The sequence below is a fragment of the Ciconia boyciana genome, chromosome 12 (assembly GCF_034638445.1).
Source record: "Ciconia boyciana chromosome 12, ASM3463844v1, whole genome shotgun sequence".
NCBI lineage: Eukaryota > Metazoa > Chordata > Aves > Ciconiiformes > Ciconiidae > Ciconia > Ciconia boyciana.
This window is the reverse complement of record NC_132945.1, coordinates 23,443,589-23,466,085: the sequence shown is the minus strand read 5'-3', so window position 1 is coordinate 23,466,085 and position 22,497 is coordinate 23,443,589. Positions and strand designations below refer to the sequence as shown.

The window sequence follows — 22,497 nt, the reverse complement described above, 5'->3', positions numbered from 1 at the left end:
TGCACGGGGATGGAAAGGAGGAGCAAATCCCTCCCAGGTGCAGTGCAAGGTTGCATCCTTCCCTTGGCAGCCGGGATGTGCAGGCCAGACACGTGCAGCTGATGCAAGGGCCAGAGCAAAGCTCTGCTGCTGCCTCACTGGGAAAAGCGGGCAACCAAGCTGGGTTGCAAGGGGGAGCCAATGTTTTCTGTCTGATGCCAGCATCTTCTTAGCACCTTATTTCCCTCTCATCCCTGCATAAATCTAGGTGAACGCACTGACTTTAGACACTCTCCCCTCCACGCAGCCATCATATCTCTGAACTTTCCCATCCTGGGTGACAGGAATCCTATAACTACTTATGCAGAGCTGAGTATGAGGCACAGAGCTTCAGCCTCAGGAGCGCTTTGTGTGTCAGACGCTGAGGCCAAGTTCCCAGTTCTCAGGCAGGAAGTGGGTTTCAATAGTCACAGCTGGATTTAAACCACTGGCTTGGTGTGAGAACCACCAGTGCCAGCCAGCCTGAGTCAAGCCAAGCAGGCAGATGGAGGAGAAGGGAAACAGAAATCTTCAGCTGGGTAAAAGTGACTATTAAGAGGAGAGAAACGACAGGTTCTTTGTGTTCATGGAGCATAGTGTAGAAATGAGGGGCTTCAACTGCAGCAACAGGGGTGTCAGACATGAGGAAAATGTCCCAACAAGAGTAGTGCAGCAGCAGCAGGACAGATCTTCCAAGAAGGTCATAAAGTCTCCATTGATGGTGATTTATAAAATAGGATTCACACCCAGGGGCGAGAGCTGAGCAGGCTGCCTTGGGAAAGCTCTCAAGGTTCATGCAGTGCTACTTTTATGGCTGGGATTTGAGACTTGTCCTAGGTTTGCAAAATAAAAGCTTGAACCTGAAACTGTCTATCAAAAGCCTGGCCTCTGCATCCTTTCTCCTGCTGGGATGCAGACAGAGTATGGGTTGTGGTTAGGGTTCCCCTCCGTTGGCTGCAGTCACGTCTGTGCTGTACCTGGAAACCTCAATCAGGTTCTCATCAGGGTCTCGGAAGTAGACAGATGTTATTGGACCCATGGCACCAGTTCTGGCCACGGGACCTTCTTCAATGATCACCCCACAGGCCTGGCAAGACACATAAGGGCAGGGTTTTAATGCTTAAGGTAGTCTTATCAGGGTGTTGTGCACTCTTCCCCCCCAGCCTTGAAAACATGAGCTGTTAGATGAGACAATTCTGACATTCCCCAAGACACAGACCCTGAAAGTGTCACTTGGGAGGTTCTGGCTTCATGCTTCCCAGGACCACGCTGGTCTGTGCACACTCTACACCTTCCTCACCTTCAGATGATCCAGCAGCTGGTCCAGGGGCACCTGTGTGATAAGGCAGATATCTGCAGAGCCGGGGACTGGGCACCGAGCCTTGGGTTCAAACTCCTTCCCAGCTTCATGTAGGTTAAACTTCTGGTTGCCAAAATGTAAAGCTTTGCGATTTCCCTGTCCCCAAAGAAAAGAATCAAAGTGCAACGAGACTTACTGGGCTGGAAGCCTTCAGCATCCAGTCACCTGTGTAGTCCTAAAAGTCCTGGGGACCTGGCTGTAGTCCTGCTGACTCTGGGCTCCTGCTGTGGCAACCCAAGACAAGAACTGGCCACTGCAAGGCTCCCATGACATCCCTGGAAATGTGGAGTGACCCAAGAAAGCCCTACAGCCACATGCAGCTACTTCCAAACCATAATGATGTATGTTTTCAGTTTGGAGCACTCTCCATCCTGCCTGTGGGGCAGCCACACAAATAATGCACAGGCTGACACCGCAGTGGGCACAAAGATGAGGCAATGGGAAGAGGGTGAGGAGGGACGTTTTGGCATCTCTTTTCTTTGCAGACTCTCAAGGAGATTTCTGCAGGCTCATATGGCAGCCGAGTCCTGAGACCCCGTGGATATGCAGGACACTGACCTGCCATCTGTGCCCGCCTGAAGAACAAACTGAGGCTGACTGTAGCCTTGGGATATGAGTGGAACTGCTTTTAAGAGACCTGATGGGGCAGGAGAGAAGGACACAAGCTTGGAAGTTAAAAAGGTGCAGTGTGTACATCCAAAACAGGCCAAGTGGCCTGAAGCTTGGGCAGGAGATGAGTTGGGGCTGTTCTAAAAATGTTAACCATCTTTTCCTCTCTTTGCCAATGGAAATATCAAAACAAGAGCCTGTCAGACATCTTTAGAGGATGTGTGGATTTGAGGGTTCTCTTCCTTCAGTCCTAGAAATAGTTTTTCAAAGAACCTTTCTTTTTTTTTTTGTCACTGCAGCATGGTTTGGACTTCCCTCTGACTCAGCTTGACTCTGTTGAAACTCAGAGCTTGATGGCCTGCAGCTTGTGCTGGTCCTACCAGCCCCACTCCAAGCAGATGCCCCAGAGATCCTATCAGAGGTCCACAAGGACCAGCCACTGGCCCAGAACTGCAGTTTCAGCTTCCCTAGACCCGAGATGAGCCTGTTCCCCACATTACCTTGAAAGTTACCACCTCCATGCCCAGGACTTTGGAATAGAAGGCCACAGTGTCCTCAATGTTCTTCACAGTCAACACAAGGTGGTCCAGGCGCTGCATGAAACATGGGGGTGGATTCATACCCTCCTCCTTCCAGGACATCTCGGGACTGGGAACTAGCATGCCAAACCACAGAAGATGAAGGTTAGGAGCATCCAGCTGCTCAGATAAGAGGTCCAGGCAGCTGTGAACTGAACTGTGAATGGAGATCAAACAGGTTTTCTTCTGGCCTGTAGGTGGCACAAGTACAGAAGCAATAAATCCTCCTCCCTGGAAGGGCCTCAGACCCCTGCTTTGCTCTGGTGGGACCTGAGTATGTCAGAGCCCCTGGCTGGGGCCAGATGTGGAGGACCAGCTGGGTGAACTCGCTGAGGGCTGATGTCACCAAGATGCTGAGCTCCCAATGCACAAAAACCTGTGTGCACCAAGGATGGGCCATGTGTGTGATCCATCCCTCCAGCTCCTTCTGGTGTCCTCCCAACCTTCTTCATGTCCAGGTGCGGACACTCATCGAGGTGGAGCAAAAACAGAGAGTGAAGACAAGCTGGGCCCTGGCAGTGCCGTAGGAAATGTCTCTGGGGGAAGAATATTCCTGGGAGAAGAGGGCACCAGGGCTGAGGCAGCTGCTTAGTGTCCCCATGGAAATGTGTCCTTATCTTGCAGGAAGGGGACAGAATCCCTTCTGGTGCCTATATAATGTAGCTATAAAACATGGACCATAAGATAGGGACTGTGGCCCTGAGGAGTGCCAAGAGGATGGGAACTTGCCACCAACGTGGCTGCGCTGTGGGACTCAGCCCAAGGGGCAAATGGGTGAGGGCTCTGGGACTGTGACATGGCGGCTTGGCAGGGGAAAATCCGTTTTAGGAAAATCAAGAGTGCCGTAAATATTTCAGTGACCTACTTGTCACGTCTCTGCTTCACTTTGGCCCCACCTGCACCAGAGCAGGATCCCTGATGCTCCTGCTCTGATGACTCCAGTGACCCTCTGATGCTCCCTGAACCCCTGATCATCAACACACATTTAAAGCAGGCTCAGGCTGCTTGACTCAATGGCAGCAGGTATTCCTGCTGTTCTCCAGAGCCTGGGAGCACCTTTGCACCAAGCTGTGAAAAGGAAATGGAGTTGGCCCTGGTGGCCTGAATGATGTTTTTGGGAGGCTGTGAAGTTTTAATTTCATTTTGGGTTTGGTTGATTTTACCTTCAGAAAACCTGGCTGTGGAAACTAGGAGGGTTGTGACAAGCCCCTTGATGACAAATGAAGTCAAGTTTCCTTCAAATCAGTAACAGCTCTCTACTTACATTTACTTCTTGCTCTTAAAAAGCCCCAAATCCTGATGCAAATGACAATTCACTCTTCTGAGACCCTCAACAGGTTCTCCACTGACATCCTTGTGCAAGGGAAGCCCAACACTCCTGCTGCCTCTCGGAAAAAAAATGGGTGGAAAATAAACCCCCTCAACACTAATGCAGCACAAAGTGGCACAAATCAGGAAAACAGCCCACAACACCAACCGCTTTTTGCCTTGTCATTTGCCTTCGAACTGCTGGACGTCATCAGGAGGCAGAGGGCGAGGCTGATGCCAGAGGTTCAAGGACATGCAGCATGAGGGTATGGGGGACTCAATAGCCTGGGTTTACACTGGTTTTTGGTGTTTTCTCTTATGTTGGGTTCATATCCTCTGGCATTGCCCTTCTGCAGCAGAGTGCATGGGAAATGGCTGGCAAGGAGACATCGCAAAGCCCTGCTGGAGCAGGAGCTTTGAGCAAGGAGCAAGGTCAGCATAAAACCAGGCACATTTTCACTGGGGCATCTGCTCACCGCAGAGGAGCTTGCTTGGAGCAGGACCCCATCGTCCCCAAGCCCAAGCTGGAACCGCAGCATGGCCTGGGCTGTGCCCAGTGATTGCACTGGTTAACAGAGGCAGTGGAAAGTCACTGCTCCTCCTTGCTGCAGATGGCGTTTGGTGTTTAACGACCTCACCTCCGAGCAACCTGGGCTCAGTCCCTCTGCAAAGTCCTTTCCACCCAGGAATTCTTCCTGGGTGCTCCCAAGTTGCAGGGCCCTCATGTCACAGCCTGCAGCTCCCACCTCCTGCCTAGCAAACCTTGCCTACACAACCCTCCCCTCCCACGTGAACCCCTCAGCAAACAACTACAAGGAAATTGGACTGCAAAGATAGGCTGAGTACCTGTGAGAGAGGCTGAACAGCTGGGCAAGCCGGCGCCGGACGGTTCCCTTATGACCGTCCTCTTCCTCCCGGAGCCGAGCTGTGCGAGCAGCAACTTCACAGGAGGGGAGGAACAATGAGATTAGAAACAGGAGCTCTGAGCACTGCTCCCCGCAGAGGTGTACCTTGACCCAAAGGACATGAAAGTCCAACTACATAGAGTTGCTTCACAAATCCCGGAAAAAGAGTCTGGATATTTTAACCACATATCTTTCCCTTCCCAAGAGAAAGATGCGTTAATGTGCTATATTAAAGCACACAGTTGAGCTTGGTGCTCAGACTGGAGTGACTTACTGTTAAGAAGAAGCAAGGATATCCCTGGAGAAGAGGAGCTGTGGCAAGCAGCTGCAGCAGGTTCCCCACCTCGTCGGCAGCGGGCAATGTGCCCGTTCACCTCTTTGCCTCTGAGATTATTTTCTACCTTGCAATGTGGTGAGGTCTTATTGCCCTGCGAGACACTGGCTGTCCTGGGAGCACTGCAAGCTCCCACCAGTAACAGATATATGAGCTGTAGGTGCCATGCTAACAGCCAACATGTAGCAAGGAGCAATAGAAAAGGAGCCTCAGGGGGCTGTGCACAGCTTTGGGCACCTTTTTGGACACCCCTTCCTGCAAACAGACATGTCCAAAGGGGTTCTCTGTGGCCCAAGACAGAGTCAGAGATTTTCTTTATCTTCCTCTACAAAACCCAAATCTGGCAAAAATAAAATGGAGTTTTGAAAGGTCTGAAGCTCTCTGGGCAGTTGGCTCCAAAGGAGTGAGTAGTTCAGGCTGCGGAAAAGCTGCTGGGCAAGTGGTTCAAGGCACAGGACATTCTGTGTTAAAAGCATTCTGCCTAGGCCTTCTCCACCCAAGCTGCCCACACTTCACTGTGTACACCAACACAGCAGATAAAACCAGAATTTCTGATATGTGGAAATAGCTGAAAAGAGTTTTTTTGTCTCAGGTCAAGGGAAAGGACATCTGTGGGTTGCTGTGGGAGGGAGCAGTCAAAGTGCCTGTATCCTTTTTGTACATCCTTTTTGGATTTTTCTCCTCTCATTGTCCAAGTTGGCCCACAGAATTTCCCCCAAAGCTACTTCATGGGCTGTCATCTACTGTCAACTAGCAATGGTGGGGCTGAGTAGGTTAGACAAGCTAATCCCGGGACAGGCAACATCACCCTCATGCCTTCCTTGTCTTGAAGGTCGCTGTGGGTTTACTTACACTGGAGAAGGCAGAGCTGAGGTGGAAATCCCACAGCCAGAGCTCATCTAAAGGCTGTTCCTCCCCAGCACGGTGGTGTCCCTTAAGAGTCCTCCAGTGGGGGACTGCCACCGGTCTCAACACAAAACAACAGAAAAGAAGAGGATGCCAATGTCTGAATGGGGAAAGAGGCTCATAAATCTGCCCTGAGGGTAATTACGGAAAACAGACCACATTTATTTTCGAAACATGGGTGGCAGCCCACTCCTGTGGGCTCTGCAGCAGCCTTGTGCCAGCTGGCCTGGAGTGGGGCAAGCAGGACAGAGAGCCGCTTGGCTTGCGCTGCAGAGGAGGCTGTCGACACCTCTTCCCTCTGTCAGCCCCTGATTTTCTCAAGACATGCAGGAGCTGACTGTCTTGGTGATTTCTGCTGTCCTGTCCACTCCAGATCAAGAGGTTCAATAGCTACACAGTGGGGCTGGCAAACAGAGGGACAAGCAGCAGGTGGACCTCCCAAACATCATTTTCTTGGGAAAAATCCTAATATCTTTTTTTTACTAAAACTCCCCAAGTTGTTCCCCCAGGTGCTAGTAACAGAACCATTGACATTGACACCTGACAGGGCTTTGAGGGCACTAATTGGACTTAATAGCCCTGACCAACCTCACCTGGGGACTTCCACCCACATCCATGGGACCTCGAGCATATTTAAGCTCTTCTCAGGGCCTTTGCTCCATGCCTGAGTTTTGGTGTAGGGGTGCTGGTCTCTGGCCTAGCCCCAGATGTGCCTCTACCTGGCCAATGACCCTGTTGGTCTGGACTTCAGCTTAGAGACTGCTATCCTGGTCCTTGACCCCATGTCATCACTGTGGACCTGATTGTTATTTTGTACTGAACCAAAGAGTTCAGGTTCTTCAGTTTTTTAGAGAGAAGGCTATAATGGAAAGCATGTTAGCCCCATGATTATAATCACAAGATACAGAGGCCGTATTTTCAACAACAGTATATTAGCGAGTTGTGACATTACCATAGGATGCTTTGTAAGAAAATGGGGTAGGAACAAGCAACTCCCTGAGAGATCAGTGTGGATCTCTAGAACTGTAGCATTTGCTCCGCTCCAGTTTACATGCAAGTAAGTCCTTTCTTAGCTAAAAGCAATAAAACCTTTCATATTAATAACTCTGAACTTCCATCTGTCTCTACTGAAGGGCTGGTAGAGCAATGGTGCATGTTCTGATACCTGGATATAGCAACACTACACACATCTGGGTGTCTCAGTGTGTTGTAACCCTCTTGTTTTAGCACAGGTTCACTGTGAAATCTGGGAGTGGATAAAAAGGAGAGAGTTCCTGGAGAGAAGATGCCTTTCACTGTTCAGCTGCACTGGGAAGGGGTCTGCTGAAGAGGTACAGCACCAGCACTCACTTTGGCAGAAATCTGAGGTTTGGGAAGTTTTTTTTTTACTAGCTGCATAATGATTTCTTGGAGCAGGGAAGCTGTGGTTTGGTCTGAGAATTCCACTTCCCCAAGGGAGGTCTAGCCTAAGACCAACACGTCAGAAGCACTTTGGCATTAAGTTCAGGATGGGATCCCCGTATATCAAACTTCAGCTTGGGAAGAGTTTTGAGTTTGCTCCTTAAAGGTATTGCTGCAGACAAGGGTTCCTGAGCTGCTCCCAAAAGACATCCAGAGAGGGTTGCCTCTACATGTTGGACAGACTGATGGAGTTGAAGTAGCTTAGCAAGTCCTCCATGGTGAAGTCCATGGCAATCCCTGACCCTGCGTAACAGCGTTGGATCAGGTCCTCAAACTCTTGGTACTGATGTATGAACTCCTGCTCCATAGCGTGCCACACCACCTAGGGAAAAACAGACCGTCAGCTCCCTTCTTCAGCCCGTGACAGCTATACATGCTTTGCAGTCCTGAACCCTCCAAAACATCATAGCATTGCACCCAGCTCACACTCCAATTACCGGCAAAAGATTTTCCTCTGGGGAGAGATACTTGTGGATTTTCCTGTAGAGGGTCTCAAGGGCTCTTTTTACTTCCTTGCCAGGGTATTTTTCAATGACCTTCCTCAGCTCTTGCTTGCTGTAGGCCAGCTGAAAGCTGACCTCTTCTTCTTTCACCCCTTGAGCCACACGGGCTTTCACCCCTTCAAAGAAGTGCTGGAAAGGCAAGGAGACACTCACTGATGAGCTAACCCAAGGCAGACTCCTGCGTCAGGGCTGAAACCGGACCGCTTTCCTCAGTGCCCTTCCCATGTCTAATTAAGTGAAAATGAAGTCTTGGGGATTGTTTATCTTCCGGGAAAGCAGGGCATAGGGAATTTGATCAGTTCTCTTCCCTCCCTGCTTAGCAAGCAGCATCTCTAAGGGTTGCAGTACCATGGAGCAATGGGACTGCTGGAAAAATCACTCATGTTCCTTGGTGCTTCATACAGCTTTGCTCACTACAGAGGGTTTGGAGTGGGGGATCCCAGAATCTGCAAAAGTGTAATGCAAAACTCAAGTTTTCTCGGTTCTTCCAGGATACAGTATGAAAGCAGGGAGGGCTGTTTTGTAGGGAGGAGTTTCAAAAGGAGCACATGTCCCACCCCAAGCATGGCTGTTGCTTGAGAGCCCAGGGCTATGCCAACCCCAAGGGATACAGACCTCAGCTAGCTTTCAGAAAAGTGCTGGGAGCAGTGTAGCTCCACAAAAAGCTCAATGCTGACAAATATTTTTTTTCTGCGTGAGCTTTTCAGACACAGAATTGGTCAGGCTGGAAGGGACCTCGGGAGGTCTCTAGTTCAACCTCCTGCTCAAAGCAGGTTCAACACTGAATTCAAATGAGGGTGCCTGGAGCATTTCTCAAGGTAGGTCTTGAAAACCTTCAAGGATAGAGACTGTCCAGCCTCTCTGGACAGACTGTTTCAATGCTTTATTATCCTTATAGTCATTTTTTCCTTCTATCTAGCTGGAACCTTCCTTTTTACATTTTCTGACTGTTGTCGCTCATCATCCTGCTGTGCACCTCAGTAATCTTCTAGGGAAGGTGGCTGCTAGGTACCCCTGAAATTGTTTCTTCTCCAGGCTGACCAAGTCCGGCTCTTTCAGCCTCTCCTCACCATGTTGGTGGCCCTCCACTGGCCTTGCTCCAGTTTAGCAACATCTCTTGTCACAGGTGGATGTGACATACATCTCTATCTATCTCTTCCACAGCTGGACATGGTATTCCACATCTGGTCTAATGAAGGCTGAAAAAAGGGAATAATCACTTCCTTCAACCTACTGTCTACCCTCCTGTTCAGACAGCCCAATAATCTGTTTGCTGTCTTGGGTATTTCCACTGCAATTTTGCTGTGGAGAAATACCCTAAATCCTAAGGATTTTCAGGGGAAAAGAGGTTCGTAAATGTATAAGCGGTTTTCAAAAAAAGAAATGGGCTCCTACATTACTTAGGCCCCTTTTCAACTTCTCTTGATGTTGGTGAATTGTGCTCAAACCTGAAGAGCTCTGTGGTCTGCTAGAGAAGGCCATGTCAGGACTCTGGAAATCCCTGAGCAGAATGCAATCCAACTACCCTCCTATGTTACTCGCTTTGCTTTGTTGTGAGCAATGAGATTATACTTCCCCTCACAGAGGAAGGATTTAAGCCATTAACATAGCAGGGCTGCAGGTAGCCTGAGACACCGAGCTGATCTTCCAGTCAAACCTACAAGATGTTTGACAGCAAAGACTGGAAACAAGTTGAAAGTAACAGGCCCTATAAATAATTCAAGCTGATCTCAGTCTGTGAGACATTTTAGGCCAGTGAGAAGACAGAAGGAGCAGAGCAAGGAGGGGTCTTGGGAGCAGCTATCATCTCTGGGAGGAAGGGGCATGCCTGTTTGAGTTAGCAAAGCCAGATGCTCTTAGCTCAGTTAACAAAGCAGCCGCTTGGGAAGCATGGAGCTGCGTTACACTTATTAGTCTAGGCAGCCATGCAAAAAGAAACTAGCATCTGCCATACGCAGGCACGCAACCCAGAGCGGGGGCTCTGAACGGGTCCTCACGCTCTGCACGGAGGCTGAGTTGCAGAGCTGGTACCAGCATCTGATGCTACTGAGCCCTGTTCTTGCTGGGGCTGTGCTGCATGGTGAAACTCAGCAGCAAGTGGTCAGAGAAGGTGTGAGAACACTGGGGATGTGACAAGACACTAATATAATCCCAGACTGGATTTGGGGAGGGGTGATTTGAACACCAGTTAATTCATAATATTGGGAAGTGCAGTTGCCCTTTGAGACCCAGGCAAGGGTCAGCTTATCCTGTACTCACACTGAGCTTCTCCAGTGGCTGGCCCAGGTACTTGATGACATATTTCTCCATGTGCTCACTATACCTTTGCTTGGCTTCCCTCTTCTTGCCCTCCAAGCAGTGGATCTTCTTTTGGCACAGGAAGCAATGAATGTGGTGGAAATTTTCCATCATGACCATATCTGTGTTCACCTTCAGGTTTGCTGAGGACAGACTACTGACTTAAAAGAAAGGAACAAATCAGGTATGGAGAGAAGACCCTGCAGGCTGGGTCAGGAGGGACGTGAGATGCAGATGCTGTCAGGCTTTGGTCACCAGTGGAGAGTTTAACCAAGAGCTGCGGTGAGCATCATCACAGGTTGTTCAGCTCTTCAACCACCTTGCCTTGCAGAGCTTTGGGGTCATGACATTTAATAACTGTTTACCCAAAAGGGTGCAGAGACATCCAAGTCCAGCCCTGTCCAAATCTGTTTCTGACCTGGGTGCCAGAGCAGCACATCAGCATGGCACGCACTCAGCCTGCCGAGCAGAGGTATGGCTCACCGCGCTGCCAGACGCTTGCCAGCTGGTCTGGAGAGGGCGAGAGCTTGAGTAGCTCATTGTGCATGCAGAACAGAGGGGGGCCTTCTCACTCATGGCAGTAAACGTGTCATTAGGCTGTCTCATTTGAACCGTCTGACTTCTTACAGTACCGGAGAGAGTAACTATCTGTAATGCAAACACTGATCCCTGCTCATTAGCTTGATTCCCTATCTCACCTGCTTCGCTGTAAATATTGTTGGAGCCTGGAAGGGGCTGCGTTCATGGATTTATGAGCTGCTATTCAGTGGCTCATCTGCAGGTAGGAGCTGCCTCTCTACACCACCTTGTGATCTGTGGTTCAGAGGCTTGGAGCTGTTACTTCTGCAGCCCCTCAGGCCCTCTCCAAGCTGGGAAGGAGGGTCCCTCCACTGACAAACAGCTGTGAGCACCAGCTGGGACAACACAGGGACCTGCCAACACAGAAAGATACCTGCCTTGCTCTCCCAACCCCTCTCTCCCTACCAATATGCCTTGGTGTTTTGGGGGGAGTTGCTCTTTGGCTGCCACTGCTCCCAAGACCTCTGCACTTGTAAGAAGAATCTGATCTGTAGTGAGGAGCTACTGCCTCCATAGTGGGAAAGGAGAGGTTGACATTAGATTCAAAGCTAAGCACATGTGTCTCAGCCCTGTCACAACTGGGACCATCCCGGTGTGGCAGATACCATGCACTTGGCATGCCACACTCCCTGAGTTTGTCTGATGCTCCCAGGCTCTTGCTCAGCGAAGGCAGTTTCAGCCCCAGGCAATGCCCCGGAGGCAGGTAGCTTGCACATACCCTGCCCTGGTGGCTCATATGATTGCTAGTAACTCCTGAAGCTGCAGGTATACATTTGCCTGGCTGATGCATCCAGCCGCCAGCCTTTGTACTCACTGCTGCTGAAGACGCTGCTGGCCAGCCTGAGATGTGCTTTGTCCAGCTCCCCTCTCCGCCGAGCTGTCCTGAACACCTCCTCCGAGAAGTTCACAAACTCCTCAAAGCGACTCACGGAGGGCAGGATCCCGCCTTTCATCTTGCTGGGCATCTTTGCCTCTTCAATCTCCTTGCACAAGGTCCCCTGGCAACAACACACAAGACGTGGCACTCTCAAATCTGACGTGGCCCCAGCCTCATTTTACAGCACACTAAGGCATAGGCCAGAAAACAAGCAAAGCAATCAGATGTGTGTATCACTTTCTCCATTTACAACATCTTCTATGGGAAGATACGTGAGCTTCCTTGTTTGAGGCTGGACATGAAGCTGCTCTCCTGGAGTTAGCGTACCTGGTCTCCCAGGCTATACGGTTCTTTGCTCAGACACAGTGCTGCAATGTCCCCACGCAGACACTCGCAGCTCCTAGGGCAGAGGTGCTCGCCACTGCCATTTCTTGCACTTCTCAGGCTGGTTTATGAGCAGACTTGCTGCTCCAGGTCTTGCCACATACACAGTTGATGTCAACATGTGGCTTCCCTTGACCTCAGTGGACTCAGGGCCAGGTTCCTTGGCCAATTCTGACAGGTTCTCCCCCCCCTCCCCCCCTCCCATCTCCCCTCCCTGCTGCTTGGTCCTGGAGCATGTCTTGCTGTGCCAGCAGAAGAACAGGAGAGCTTGGCTCCAGCCATCTGACATGTTGCTGTCACTCTCACAGCCTCCCAGTACTCTATATGGGGGAAACCCCTTTGGTTTGACCATCCTGGTAAGAGGAGGTACAGATGGCACTTAGGTTTATTTGTGTCCCACCTCCCTCACACAGACACAATCGTTGACGCAATGAGGATCTAGTCCTCCCAAAACCAAAGAACCAGATCCCTGCCTGATATAAACCAGTACTGCCTTCAATTAAGATCATGTTAGAAGTTTAGAAGATTCTGTAGGAGGTCAAACATTACTCAGGTCTACTTGGGCTTACTCCTACTGACACTCACAATGCATTTGTTGAAGCTGCTCTTGGCCAGGAGCAGCATGTTGCCCAGGACAGTGTTGAGGAAGGATGAGGGGAGAGCTGAGGAAGAGCCCCACATCTCAAAGATGGAATCATTCAAGGTAACCAGGACCTGCAGGCAGCCAAATTGGTGGACCTTATTGCAGACATCTAGAAATCCTTTCAGCTCTGGTTCCAGGCAACTGAAGATCTCGCTCAGCAGCCGAGTCGTAGGTTCTTCTAGTCTTAAAAAAAAAAAAAAGTAAGCAATTAAATGGGGAGGGGCACTGGCCCTATGGCCAGCTGCAGAGGCAAGGGCAAAGCTAAAAAAGAATCAAAGCCTTCTGTATCGCAGTGGAGCCTGTTTATGCTTGGATCATCCTTCAACTCTTCACCATCTCTGCTTGTGGGAGGACGTTGAAATGTCCTTTTTTGCCAGCCAAATGAAAAATTTCAGTGTTTTTATGCTGACAGTTTTTGTTAAGATTTCTGTTCCATAGTGTATTTTCACTTTATGACATTGCTAATAAGGAAATAAAACCAATCAAAGCATAGAGCTTTCCATGAAACATAAACATCACTTTCTGATCCACCCTGAAGCAGAGCTGCTGTGCTGAGGAGACGCAGAACCAGTAGGTTCTGCTCAGCCTCTCTGCATGCTCAGCTACCATGCCACCTGGCTTTTTGCTTTCCAGGGTGCAAACGTGAGACCACTTAGTTGATATCAGGATGGTCAAGAGTGAAAAAAACCAAAAAATCCCTCCATCAGTTCCTCAGGCAGTTCCGGTAGGACACTCCAGACCATGCCCCTGTCAGAGCAGCCAGCTGCATCTCATCACCCACGTACTGGCTCCGAGGCTTGGTGCAAGGAGGGTCCTCTGGAGATGCCATGCTCTCTCCTCCCTTAGTGGCAGATGCCTGAAAGAAAGAATGGGATGGAAATTATGATTTGTTTGCCCTCCCTCAGAAAGGAAAACTTGAGATCTGGGTTTCATTTCTGCTGCCTCATATTGGAGTCCTGTGTTCAACGCTTAGAGATCCTGTGATTTTGCTGGAGCTATCAATTAAGTTCAATTCAATTCTCCTCTGTCATCAGGAGGTCTTAAGCTTCCCCACTACCGACACCACTGACAGTTGCTAGAGGACAAGAGCCCAGGAGAGCTCAGGTGTCTGGTAGAGGTAAGCAGCTACCCCACTGTGCCTGCTGAGGCTTGTATCAAGCTGGAGGGAGGACTGGCTAATGGGACTGGAGAGGACATAGTCCTCACACTTACCTCCAGCACCTGCAGGTCTGCAGCGTCCTGGCTCAGCTGGAAGAATTTCTCAATGAACTGCTGCTCCGCGGTGCAAAGGGGTTGCAGGTCCCTCAGCACCTGCTCCAACATCTGCTTAGAAACGATTGGACATGTTAGAAAACCCTTCTAGCACACACTGAGGACACCGGAGTAGATGTCCATGTCCACCTGAAGTGACATCTAAGCCAGATCAGCAGTAGAGAACATCTCTGCTTCTGCTCCAGGTACACAGCACTAGAGAAAGGACCGTGAGATGGGTTGCAGCACTGGCACAGCCCCTATGGGACACGTGAACCCTTTAGAAAACCTCAGCTCCTTACCTTGATGACATTGCCTTTGGCCGGTGTGTCCTCCTGGCCTTCTCTGCTCCCGGGGAGGCTCCATCGAGACTGCTGCCTGCTCCCCATCGCCATCGGCTTCTCTAAGCTTTCCTGAAGACCTGCACGGTATGTTGGTAGATGGTTAGACATCTCCATCCCTCTTGGCCTCTCCAGCTCCTTTGATCATTTTAACAGATTTAAATGTTTCTTTCTATGTCTGATCTTATGCGTGAATTGGCCTTTTCATGCTGGATTCAGATACACGGGGGATGCAGGTTTTGCTCTCATTTTTTTAGCTGCCTTCTCATCTGCTTCTCTTTTTCATTACTCTTTTTATTTCACTGCCTGTGATGCTTACCCCTTTGCTATTTAGTGCTTAATACTAACTCTTGAGGACTGAGAAGTGAAAAATCCTAGGTGATAAGAGCATAAATTGGCAGAAATTCCTGCAAGAGTTTTAGGAAAAACGTTTGTTGCTTAGTTTTGATGGTAAATTGCCATAAAACAATATCCGGACAGGGGGGAGGGTTGGCTTTTTTTCAAAAACTAGCCTTTAAAAATTATAAACATTCACCTGGAAATTAATATACTTTTCAAACGTTACCAGTTTTTACCACACTGTTTTCACTGGGTGCCTGGCTTAAGTGGAAAAGTTGAAAAATTTCTTTGAAATGTGCATTAAAAAATTACTATTATACTCACTGAAAGAAATCAGTGGGGAAACATCCCTATTATTTTCTAATTAATTCTAAAAATTGGTACCATTCCCCTAACCCCAGAGGTCTGGGTGAGTCAGGCCAGCTCTTCATTTCTCATAACATCTGAAATATCCTTATTCAAGCCACTATCTGCAGGACTTTTACCTTCGGAAAGGATTTGTCAGATGCCCTACACGCTGAGCAGGGATGAAAGATGACAGACAGCCCTGCTCGCGACCTCAGCCTTGCTAAAACCATGGATAAAATTAATAAGCTGCTTCATAATCTTTTTCCCACCCTAATGCAATGGGTGATGATAATTTCACTTGCAGGGAAGTGGCCAAACCAGGAAAAAATTATCTCCCCACAGCAAAGAGGAAAGAATTTTATGAGCCTGTAAATTTTAGTGTGGAAAAGGGAATGGGAAAATGAGGAGAAAAGACTTAATTATTGGCTTACAATTAATTATAAACAGCTTGGGGTTTGCCTTCTAAACTCTCCCATAATACTGAAACAAGGCAATAAATCATCACGTGGTATATTTAGAAGCGATCGACATAAATAATCCTTTACGAGGGCAGGGAATCAACCCTAAAAATTCACTGCTATGGTAATCAGTAGAAAGAAAGAGGCACGGAGAGCTACAGCGAGCCTGGGATATTTTAAAGCAAGGATGAGGGATGTTATCAGGCAAGTGTCCTTGCAGCCTGGGCTTTCATCCATGCAGCGGCTCACCCCAAGGAGCAGGTGAAACGTCAGGAAAGACCTTGGATGAGGTTCCCGCAGAACTTCATCAAAGCCAAACCTTCCCAGCAAAACAGCCTGAGATCAACCAATTTTGCAGAAAATATTTCAGCAGCGTCTCCGAAAGTCCCCGGGAGCTGGGAGAGGCCGTGCTCGTTTTCAGGGTCCGTTGCTGGCAAGCTCCTTCAGCAGAAGGACCTGTGCACGCGTTTCCAGGGTGCTGCTGACCCTGCTGAGCCGAGAAGAGGTCAGCTTCCCCTCCGGAGGGAGGTGATGCCCTCCCTCCCGCTTTGTCCCCAGGGTCTCCAGGGGCAGGCGGGTGAGTCTCCGTCGGTAGCACCGCAAGCCCCAGGGAAGGTGCCTTTTTGCAGCTGGCAGAAGTTCCGTGGATACAATTTTCTAAAAATCCCCACTGTTACTAATTGCACTCTACAATGATGCGGTGGCTGTAGTTTCAATGTGCTGCTCGCATTAATGATGCATCTCCAACCAAGCCTGGGGCTTCCTACCTGTCCCAGACCTCTTCTCATCCCAGGGAGCAAAGCTCAGTGCCAGCACACCCCAGCACAGGCAAAGCTCATCTCATCTCGTCCTGGCTGCGGGAGCAACACCAGCAACAGGCAAATACTTTTGGGTGACTTATAACAATGCAGTAACAGGCTTGTAGCCATCAAGGTGTCCTGCTATTGCTGCAATGGGTTTCACAGACACTGGATTTTCTCCTGGGATTTTAATTATTCCCATTTTATGGGACTCACGTAGGCATTAAAGATAGACAAAGTACTGAAAGGAAATCACTGGTTTAACATTTACCAAAAGGGGATCAGGCAGACTGGCTGCAATACATGCCCTACACTATCTATTTTTAATTAACAAGTTTGTTTTAATAAAGGGCCTCTTTAATAGCCATCTCTGCCCCTGCAATGTCCCCCATTTTAATGGCTGTCTGAGCAGACCCAGCTGTGCTCTGGGAGGAGACAAACTTGGGTGTTTTTATTTTCTGTTGCCCAGTAGAATTAAAGTCCCTTGCTCAGAGCCCATCAATCACTTTGCAAATAGGAACCAGGGTCTCTTTATCCCATACACAATCTTTTTTATTTCCTTCTGTTTAAATAAAAGCAATCACCCTTCTTCAGGAAATGGCGCTTGATCACATCATCTTATAAACCACAGATCAAAGTTTGCTTCCCCACTGCTAATTCCCCAGGCTTGCTTGCTGCCAGTACGTTCATTACCTCTTATCAGGAATTCCTGTTTTTAAGCTAGAAAGAGCACGTTCCCCCAGGAAAAGCTGTGTCCAGGCACGGAGGAGAGGGGAGTGTGAGCGGAACGTTATCTTTTTTAACTATTTGTTTTACCCGATGTGGCAGGTGAGGCAAACTATATGCCCCTCTCTTCAGGGCTGAGTGCAGGAGCCGTGTGCTGAGCCGGTCCCTATATGAGTGAGGCATAAAACAGCTGGAAGCAAATCGGTCCTGACTAGAATATCTCATTACGACGACTGCTTTATTGGTGCGCACACCCCTTCTTCCAAGTAGGGTGGGCAGTGCTGGACATCCATAAGGACAAGAGCCAGCGCCGGCGGCGTGGCAGCGTGGGGATGGCAAAAGCAAATGAGCCCTGGAGAACCACACGAGCTGGCCGTGTCCTGTCCCAATATGTTATTGCCAGCACTGACAGCCACCCTGGGGAGAGCTTTCCCCAGGCACTGCATCTCTGCTGAGCTGGAAAGGAAGCACAGGAACGGTGCTCTGTTCTGCTCGGGGACCCCCACCTGGGCCAATACATCCTCACGAGGTGTCATCACCAGCCCATCACTGTCTGCTTGAACACAGGTGTCCTCCCTGGTGTCCCGATCGCAGCACTGGGGACTGCCAAAGTGTTCGAAGGGTGGGTACCCCAGATCCAACAAGTGATGCATCGAGTGCTCCAGCACTGCTGGGTCCCTGGCACCTCCGAGGAAGCAGGAGGACATTCAGGGTGACAACGTGTGTTGTAACAGCCCCATGGGAGAAGTGTCTTCCTTTACAGTTCTTATAAAATGCTATCCTTTTTCAGAAAGGCCGTATCTCAGTATTATCCTGGGATTATTATTACCACCTCATTTTATTTTCCTGTTATCTGCTTGCTATAGACTTTCCTGACTCCTCCAGCATCAATGACAACTTGTAGCAACAAGTACAGCAGGTTAACAGCATTACGCACAAATAATTTCCTATCACCACTTTTCAGCATGTCCCTTTGATTTACTTGCCTGTTACCTTGTTTTTAAATTACAAGGAGAGTAATAATGTCCTGTTGACTTTCCCTACACAACTTATTTTTTGATCCTTTTTATCATGTCACTACTTTTCTGCTGGAACTAACAGAGAGATTTTGATCCCCGTTTTTCCCTCTCTTGGCTCCATAGTTTGGCAAATCATTCTGGCATGGAAAAATAGGTTTCTGGTGACTATAAAAATATTTCCTGGAGGTGTTCGCTTTCTCCATTTCTAGCAAAATTTCAAGAAGGACCTTTTAATTAAGGATTAGTATCTGAGCTTCTACTGTCTCTTTCTTCCTTCAAAGGGGATGGATAAACTTTTGAAAATGACAAGTAGTGGGGACAAATAGCCCAAGTGTTTTTCCTTTTCCCCTCCTCTTCTTTCCAGTGGCAAAAGACTATTAAGGTGAAATTTTCCTTCTTTCTTTTCAGGACTTGTGTGCTCCGTTGCAGGTACATGTACACTGCCAGCACTGCCCATCCTGGTTTGGTCCCGTGGTCTTGAGGTCCCCTCTTTTCCTGGTATGGCCCAGGGGAACTGGCACTGGGCAGGGAGGAGCTGGAAGGGTCGGTGGGTATGTTGAGATACGGCTGTCATGCACACCCAAAAATGGGAGCTGAGAAGTGCTCCTGTGTCCCTCTCTTCCGACACAGCTGCCAGCATCTGGGCGTTGCAGTCTGCTGCTGGCCCCCTCTGGACTGGGACTGACTGGGGCAGTACTGGGAGTGCAGCAGACCCAGCACTTAGGTCCACTCGTGCTTCTTGGTGCTGTGCCCCTTCGCCTCTGCGAGGTGGGAGTTGCTGCAGCTGCCGCGATGCAGAACAAAGCCATGTCGAGTGCTCCCACCCGGAGGGATGCAGGGCCAGTAAACAGCCACAAAACCTGGGATGCAGAGGAAGCTTCTTCTGTTACCCCAGCATGGGAAAAGCTGCCAGCAGAAGCACTGTCCTATTCCCACTCTTGTGCAAGTCGCTGCTAGCACAGGCTCTCTCTGTCCCTGCTTGAGACTCACCAGGTTCTTCATAGATCCACAGAGCAGGGAGGAGATTACAGCAAAGCACCCAGATATTAGCTCTTCCCTTTATGGCCAATTCTGAAACTGAGGGAAAAGGTCCTGGAGGGCTGCAGAAGTGGAAATCATGTGCAACGGTCTGATCCTGCAGCCTGTGAGCTTCAGGGTCGCTCCCTCCAGTTGCCCATGGCCCAGGCTCCCTAACTGTCCCTTGTACCCCACAAGAATGGCATGGACTTCACCGCAGAAGACAAAGGATGAGCAAATATCAGGGCAGTTGTGTCAGCTGGACAGGGGCTATTGGTATGATCGCTGCTGTGGGGCCAGCACAGCAACTGCAGGGAGGCAGAGCCCTTCGCCAGGATCCTTCAGCCACCAGCCCCATTTCCTTCCCTAGGCTTTGTCCTCTGGCTCCGGGACCTGGACACAAGTGATGAAGTAGGTGCAGAGCTGGAAGAAGCCAAGCTAACATTCTGATAGACTAAACACACCATGCAAAGTGTTTTTTGACATTCAAGCAGGGCCAAGCTGGCATGGAACTTTCCATTACAGTGCTTTGTTTTGCTAAAGGAAAATGTGACTTCTGCGCAATCAAAAACTTCCAGAGGAGACAGATCAGTTTCTCTTTTTATCTTCAGAAACACCTGACTGGAATATTTTGAGTCAGATGCAGCGATTTCTGTTCAAATGATCACCTTGGGACAACACAGCCCCACAGTCAGCTCACTGTGAAATCATTCTGCTCTCACAAACATTGCTATGAATACACTCGTGTCTGCAGGGACAGGCTTGGTGACATCTCTTTACAGGGAAAAGAGTGTCTGAGGAGTCTGTGACCAGCTCTGCTTGCATGAAATATGGACCAGGCATTAGCCAGGCAGTCCCATGTCCCCCTCTCTTACAGCTCCTCAGGACATGATCTCAGCCACCCATGCATCATTTGTGAGTCCTGCGAAGGGAAGGTGCACAAAAGCTACAGCTCTGAGAAGCAGCTGAACAAAACTGGATAATACACGGAGCCAAGGCTCACACAAACACTGCCTGGTGTAAAGCAGAGACAGCTTTGTCACGTGCTGCCAGCTGCAGACCCAGTCCTTGGAGGAGAAAGTAAATTCATGGCACAAAATCTGGGGAAGACACCTGTGACAGAGGGTGATTGCTGCATTCCCTACTTGCAAATAAATCACTGCTCAGCGGCACAAAAGTCATATCTGCAAATCACTCACTTGCTTTTCTTCTTCCTAACAAGAAGGTTTTGGCTTGTTCAAAAAAGACTTTGATTTCCCGGTCATAGAGTCTTCCTAGGTTCTGGGCATAGACCTGGAAAGACAAGACAGACACAGAAATTCCTGGTGTATCTCATCTCTCTATGAACAGTGCCCATTTCATAGCTTTTTCTTCAGCTGCCCACTTAAAACAACAGTCAGTAGATGGCAACTGAAACAAACCTGTTTGTTTTGGTGTGTAAGACCTTTGGAAAGGCAAAAACCAGCATGAAAAATAGAAACCAAGCCTCAATGATATAAAAAGAACCATCTCAGTTACTTAACAATGTCCCTCTTAACAGAAGAGGCCAAGGACTTTAAGGTGCCCCTTCCCTAGAACCCTTTAAATAAAGCAGTGTTGAAGAAAATACAAGATTAACCACATTAATTTAATGCTTATCACTCTCATTCAGTAGAGAAATGGCCAGATGAAAGCAAAAAGACCAAATTTTAGCATTTCAGACCTTTTCCTTTAACACAATGTCTGCCACCGAGTCCTGGACTGCGTTCTGCCAAGCACAGAGGTCCAACATAATGTGGCCAAGTTGGCCAGACACAGTCCTAGACGGGCCAAATGCTGGAAGCTCATGGGTGGTATGGATTTGGTGAAACCAAGCTCTCATCATGAATTAACCACTTTGACTAATCTGTTTGCAGTATTTGTTCAGGATTTCAGCCGCACCTTGGGGAGATCACAGAACAGAACTGGGTTGGCGTTCCTCAGCCAGGCCATGAGCGGGGCGTAGGGCACCAGTTCCTCATGGTGGAGTCCATGGTTTGGTGCAGATAGCTTGTCAATGGGCTGACCAGGAGCCGGGACCTCAGCATTACCCTAAAGCAACAGAGACAGCAGAAAGGGTCAAATAAAACATAGCCTTGAAAAGGTCTGGAAAATAATTGCTTCATAATTGCCCTTGAATTTCCAGTTCCGAATATGTTTGAGAAGCAAATTTAAAGGGTGAAGCAGAGCATGCATGATCCCTTTGAACTCTAGTTCTAATCCCATGTCGTGGGAACAATTCTGAGCCCAGAAGAATGAGCCGGCCCATCAGTAATATGTGGGATACTCCAGCTAAGCACGGTGGTCAGGAGAAGACACAGGAGAAAAGCTCAGTGTTCAGGAGCATGCTGGAGACTGTCCCTCCAAGCACCGGGTGATGGGTCTGCCTCTGGGGGGGATGCAATGGAGAGGAAGGGTGCTGCGCAGTTGATGCAGCCTATCTGCCAGGGCCCGGCAGTGCTGGGACATCGCACCCACAGAACTCAGAGTCATGTAGGCAGGATGGGAGCTCGGCAGGTTCAGAGCAGGTCCAGGTAGAGCAGCTTGCTCAGGGATGTGTCCAGTCAAGGTCTGAAAATCTCCAAGGATGGAGATCCCACAGTTCTCTCACAATTCCCTGCCAGTCACATCCCTTCCCAGAGTCAATGCCTGAAAGTAAATGCTAAAGATTTAAGGATATAATGCTAAGGATTTGGGAGTAGCTTCTTTTCTCTTTATGAAATGAAATCTGGAAGAGTAACATTTTTCTTTCAGATTTCTTCCCACAGAGATATTTCCACCATATCTTTTAAATTGCAAGACAAGCACTTGAAAATGTTACTCAAAAGATCAAAGGACTGGCTTTTATCCTGGGATTTTATGTTACAAACAGATGAACAACCACCACCATTCCTGAAGTAAAACAAGAAAATCTAAAGCAAAAATCTTCAGGCCTAAGCACTTTTTAACACGACCAGAGGATTCATGACTATCATGGGAGGGAACCTGACAGCCTGATAGACGCAGAATTGTGCTGGATTTCTTCTGCGTGGCTGCAAAACTAACCAGAGGGCTGGGGGGCAACAGCAGGGTGAAGGCGTGTGAAAAGACCTCTTTGAGGAGACACTTTTGGAGAATCCTCTTACGATGGCATCCCCTATACCGCAGGTACTATTTTACCAGAATATTCAAATCTCCCAGGATTTTGAGCTGCCACATGAAGAGCAAAGCCCACCTGCAGCTCGAAGATGTTCATAATATGCCTGATGAAAGAGTTTTCAAAGTTCTGCTTGAGTGTTTCAAACATGATGAGCTGCTCAGCCACAGACTGCAGTTTCCGGTAACCTTGAGGAAAAAAAGAGAGGGTATCGTGGTATAGAGAGGCACGAGCTGTCGTGGCTGCAGACCAACATCACTCAGCACGCTGGCAAATAAAAC

General features: G+C 48.9%; 2 protein-coding genes across 2 annotated transcripts in view; both read right to left on the bottom strand.

The window, feature by feature from the left end:
- Positions 1 to 952: 952 nt before the first annotated feature.
- GLOD5 (glyoxalase domain containing 5) lies at positions 953 to 2,649 on the bottom strand. Its single transcript, XM_072877427.1, has 3 exons — positions 2,488 to 2,649; positions 1,319 to 1,474; positions 953 to 1,105 (listed from the first exon to the last, which is right to left on the bottom strand). The coding sequence occupies exons 1-3, from the start codon at positions 2,647 to 2,649 to the stop codon at positions 953 to 955; spliced, it is 471 nt and encodes a 156-aa protein (XP_072733528.1).
- Positions 2,650 to 7,645: 4,996 nt separating this feature from the next.
- LOC140658698 (exocyst complex component 1-like) overlaps positions 7,646 to 22,497 on the bottom strand; it is a 35,823-nt gene continuing 20,971 nt past the window's right edge. The window contains exons 8-18 of the mRNA XM_072877384.1: positions 22,295 to 22,404; positions 20,983 to 21,132; positions 20,262 to 20,355; positions 14,317 to 14,435; positions 13,976 to 14,086; positions 13,549 to 13,619; positions 12,706 to 12,946; positions 11,674 to 11,857; positions 10,242 to 10,441; positions 7,917 to 8,111; positions 7,646 to 7,801 (exon numbers count right to left, since the gene is read on the bottom strand). Of these exons, the coding sequence (XP_072733485.1) occupies positions 7,646 to 7,801; positions 7,917 to 8,111; positions 10,242 to 10,441; positions 11,674 to 11,857; positions 12,706 to 12,946; positions 13,549 to 13,619; positions 13,976 to 14,086; positions 14,317 to 14,435; positions 20,262 to 20,355; positions 20,983 to 21,132; positions 22,295 to 22,404 (1,631 nt within the window). The remainder of the gene's footprint in view (positions 7,802 to 7,916; positions 8,112 to 10,241; positions 10,442 to 11,673; positions 11,858 to 12,705; positions 12,947 to 13,548; positions 13,620 to 13,975; positions 14,087 to 14,316; positions 14,436 to 20,261; positions 20,356 to 20,982; positions 21,133 to 22,294; positions 22,405 to 22,497) is intronic.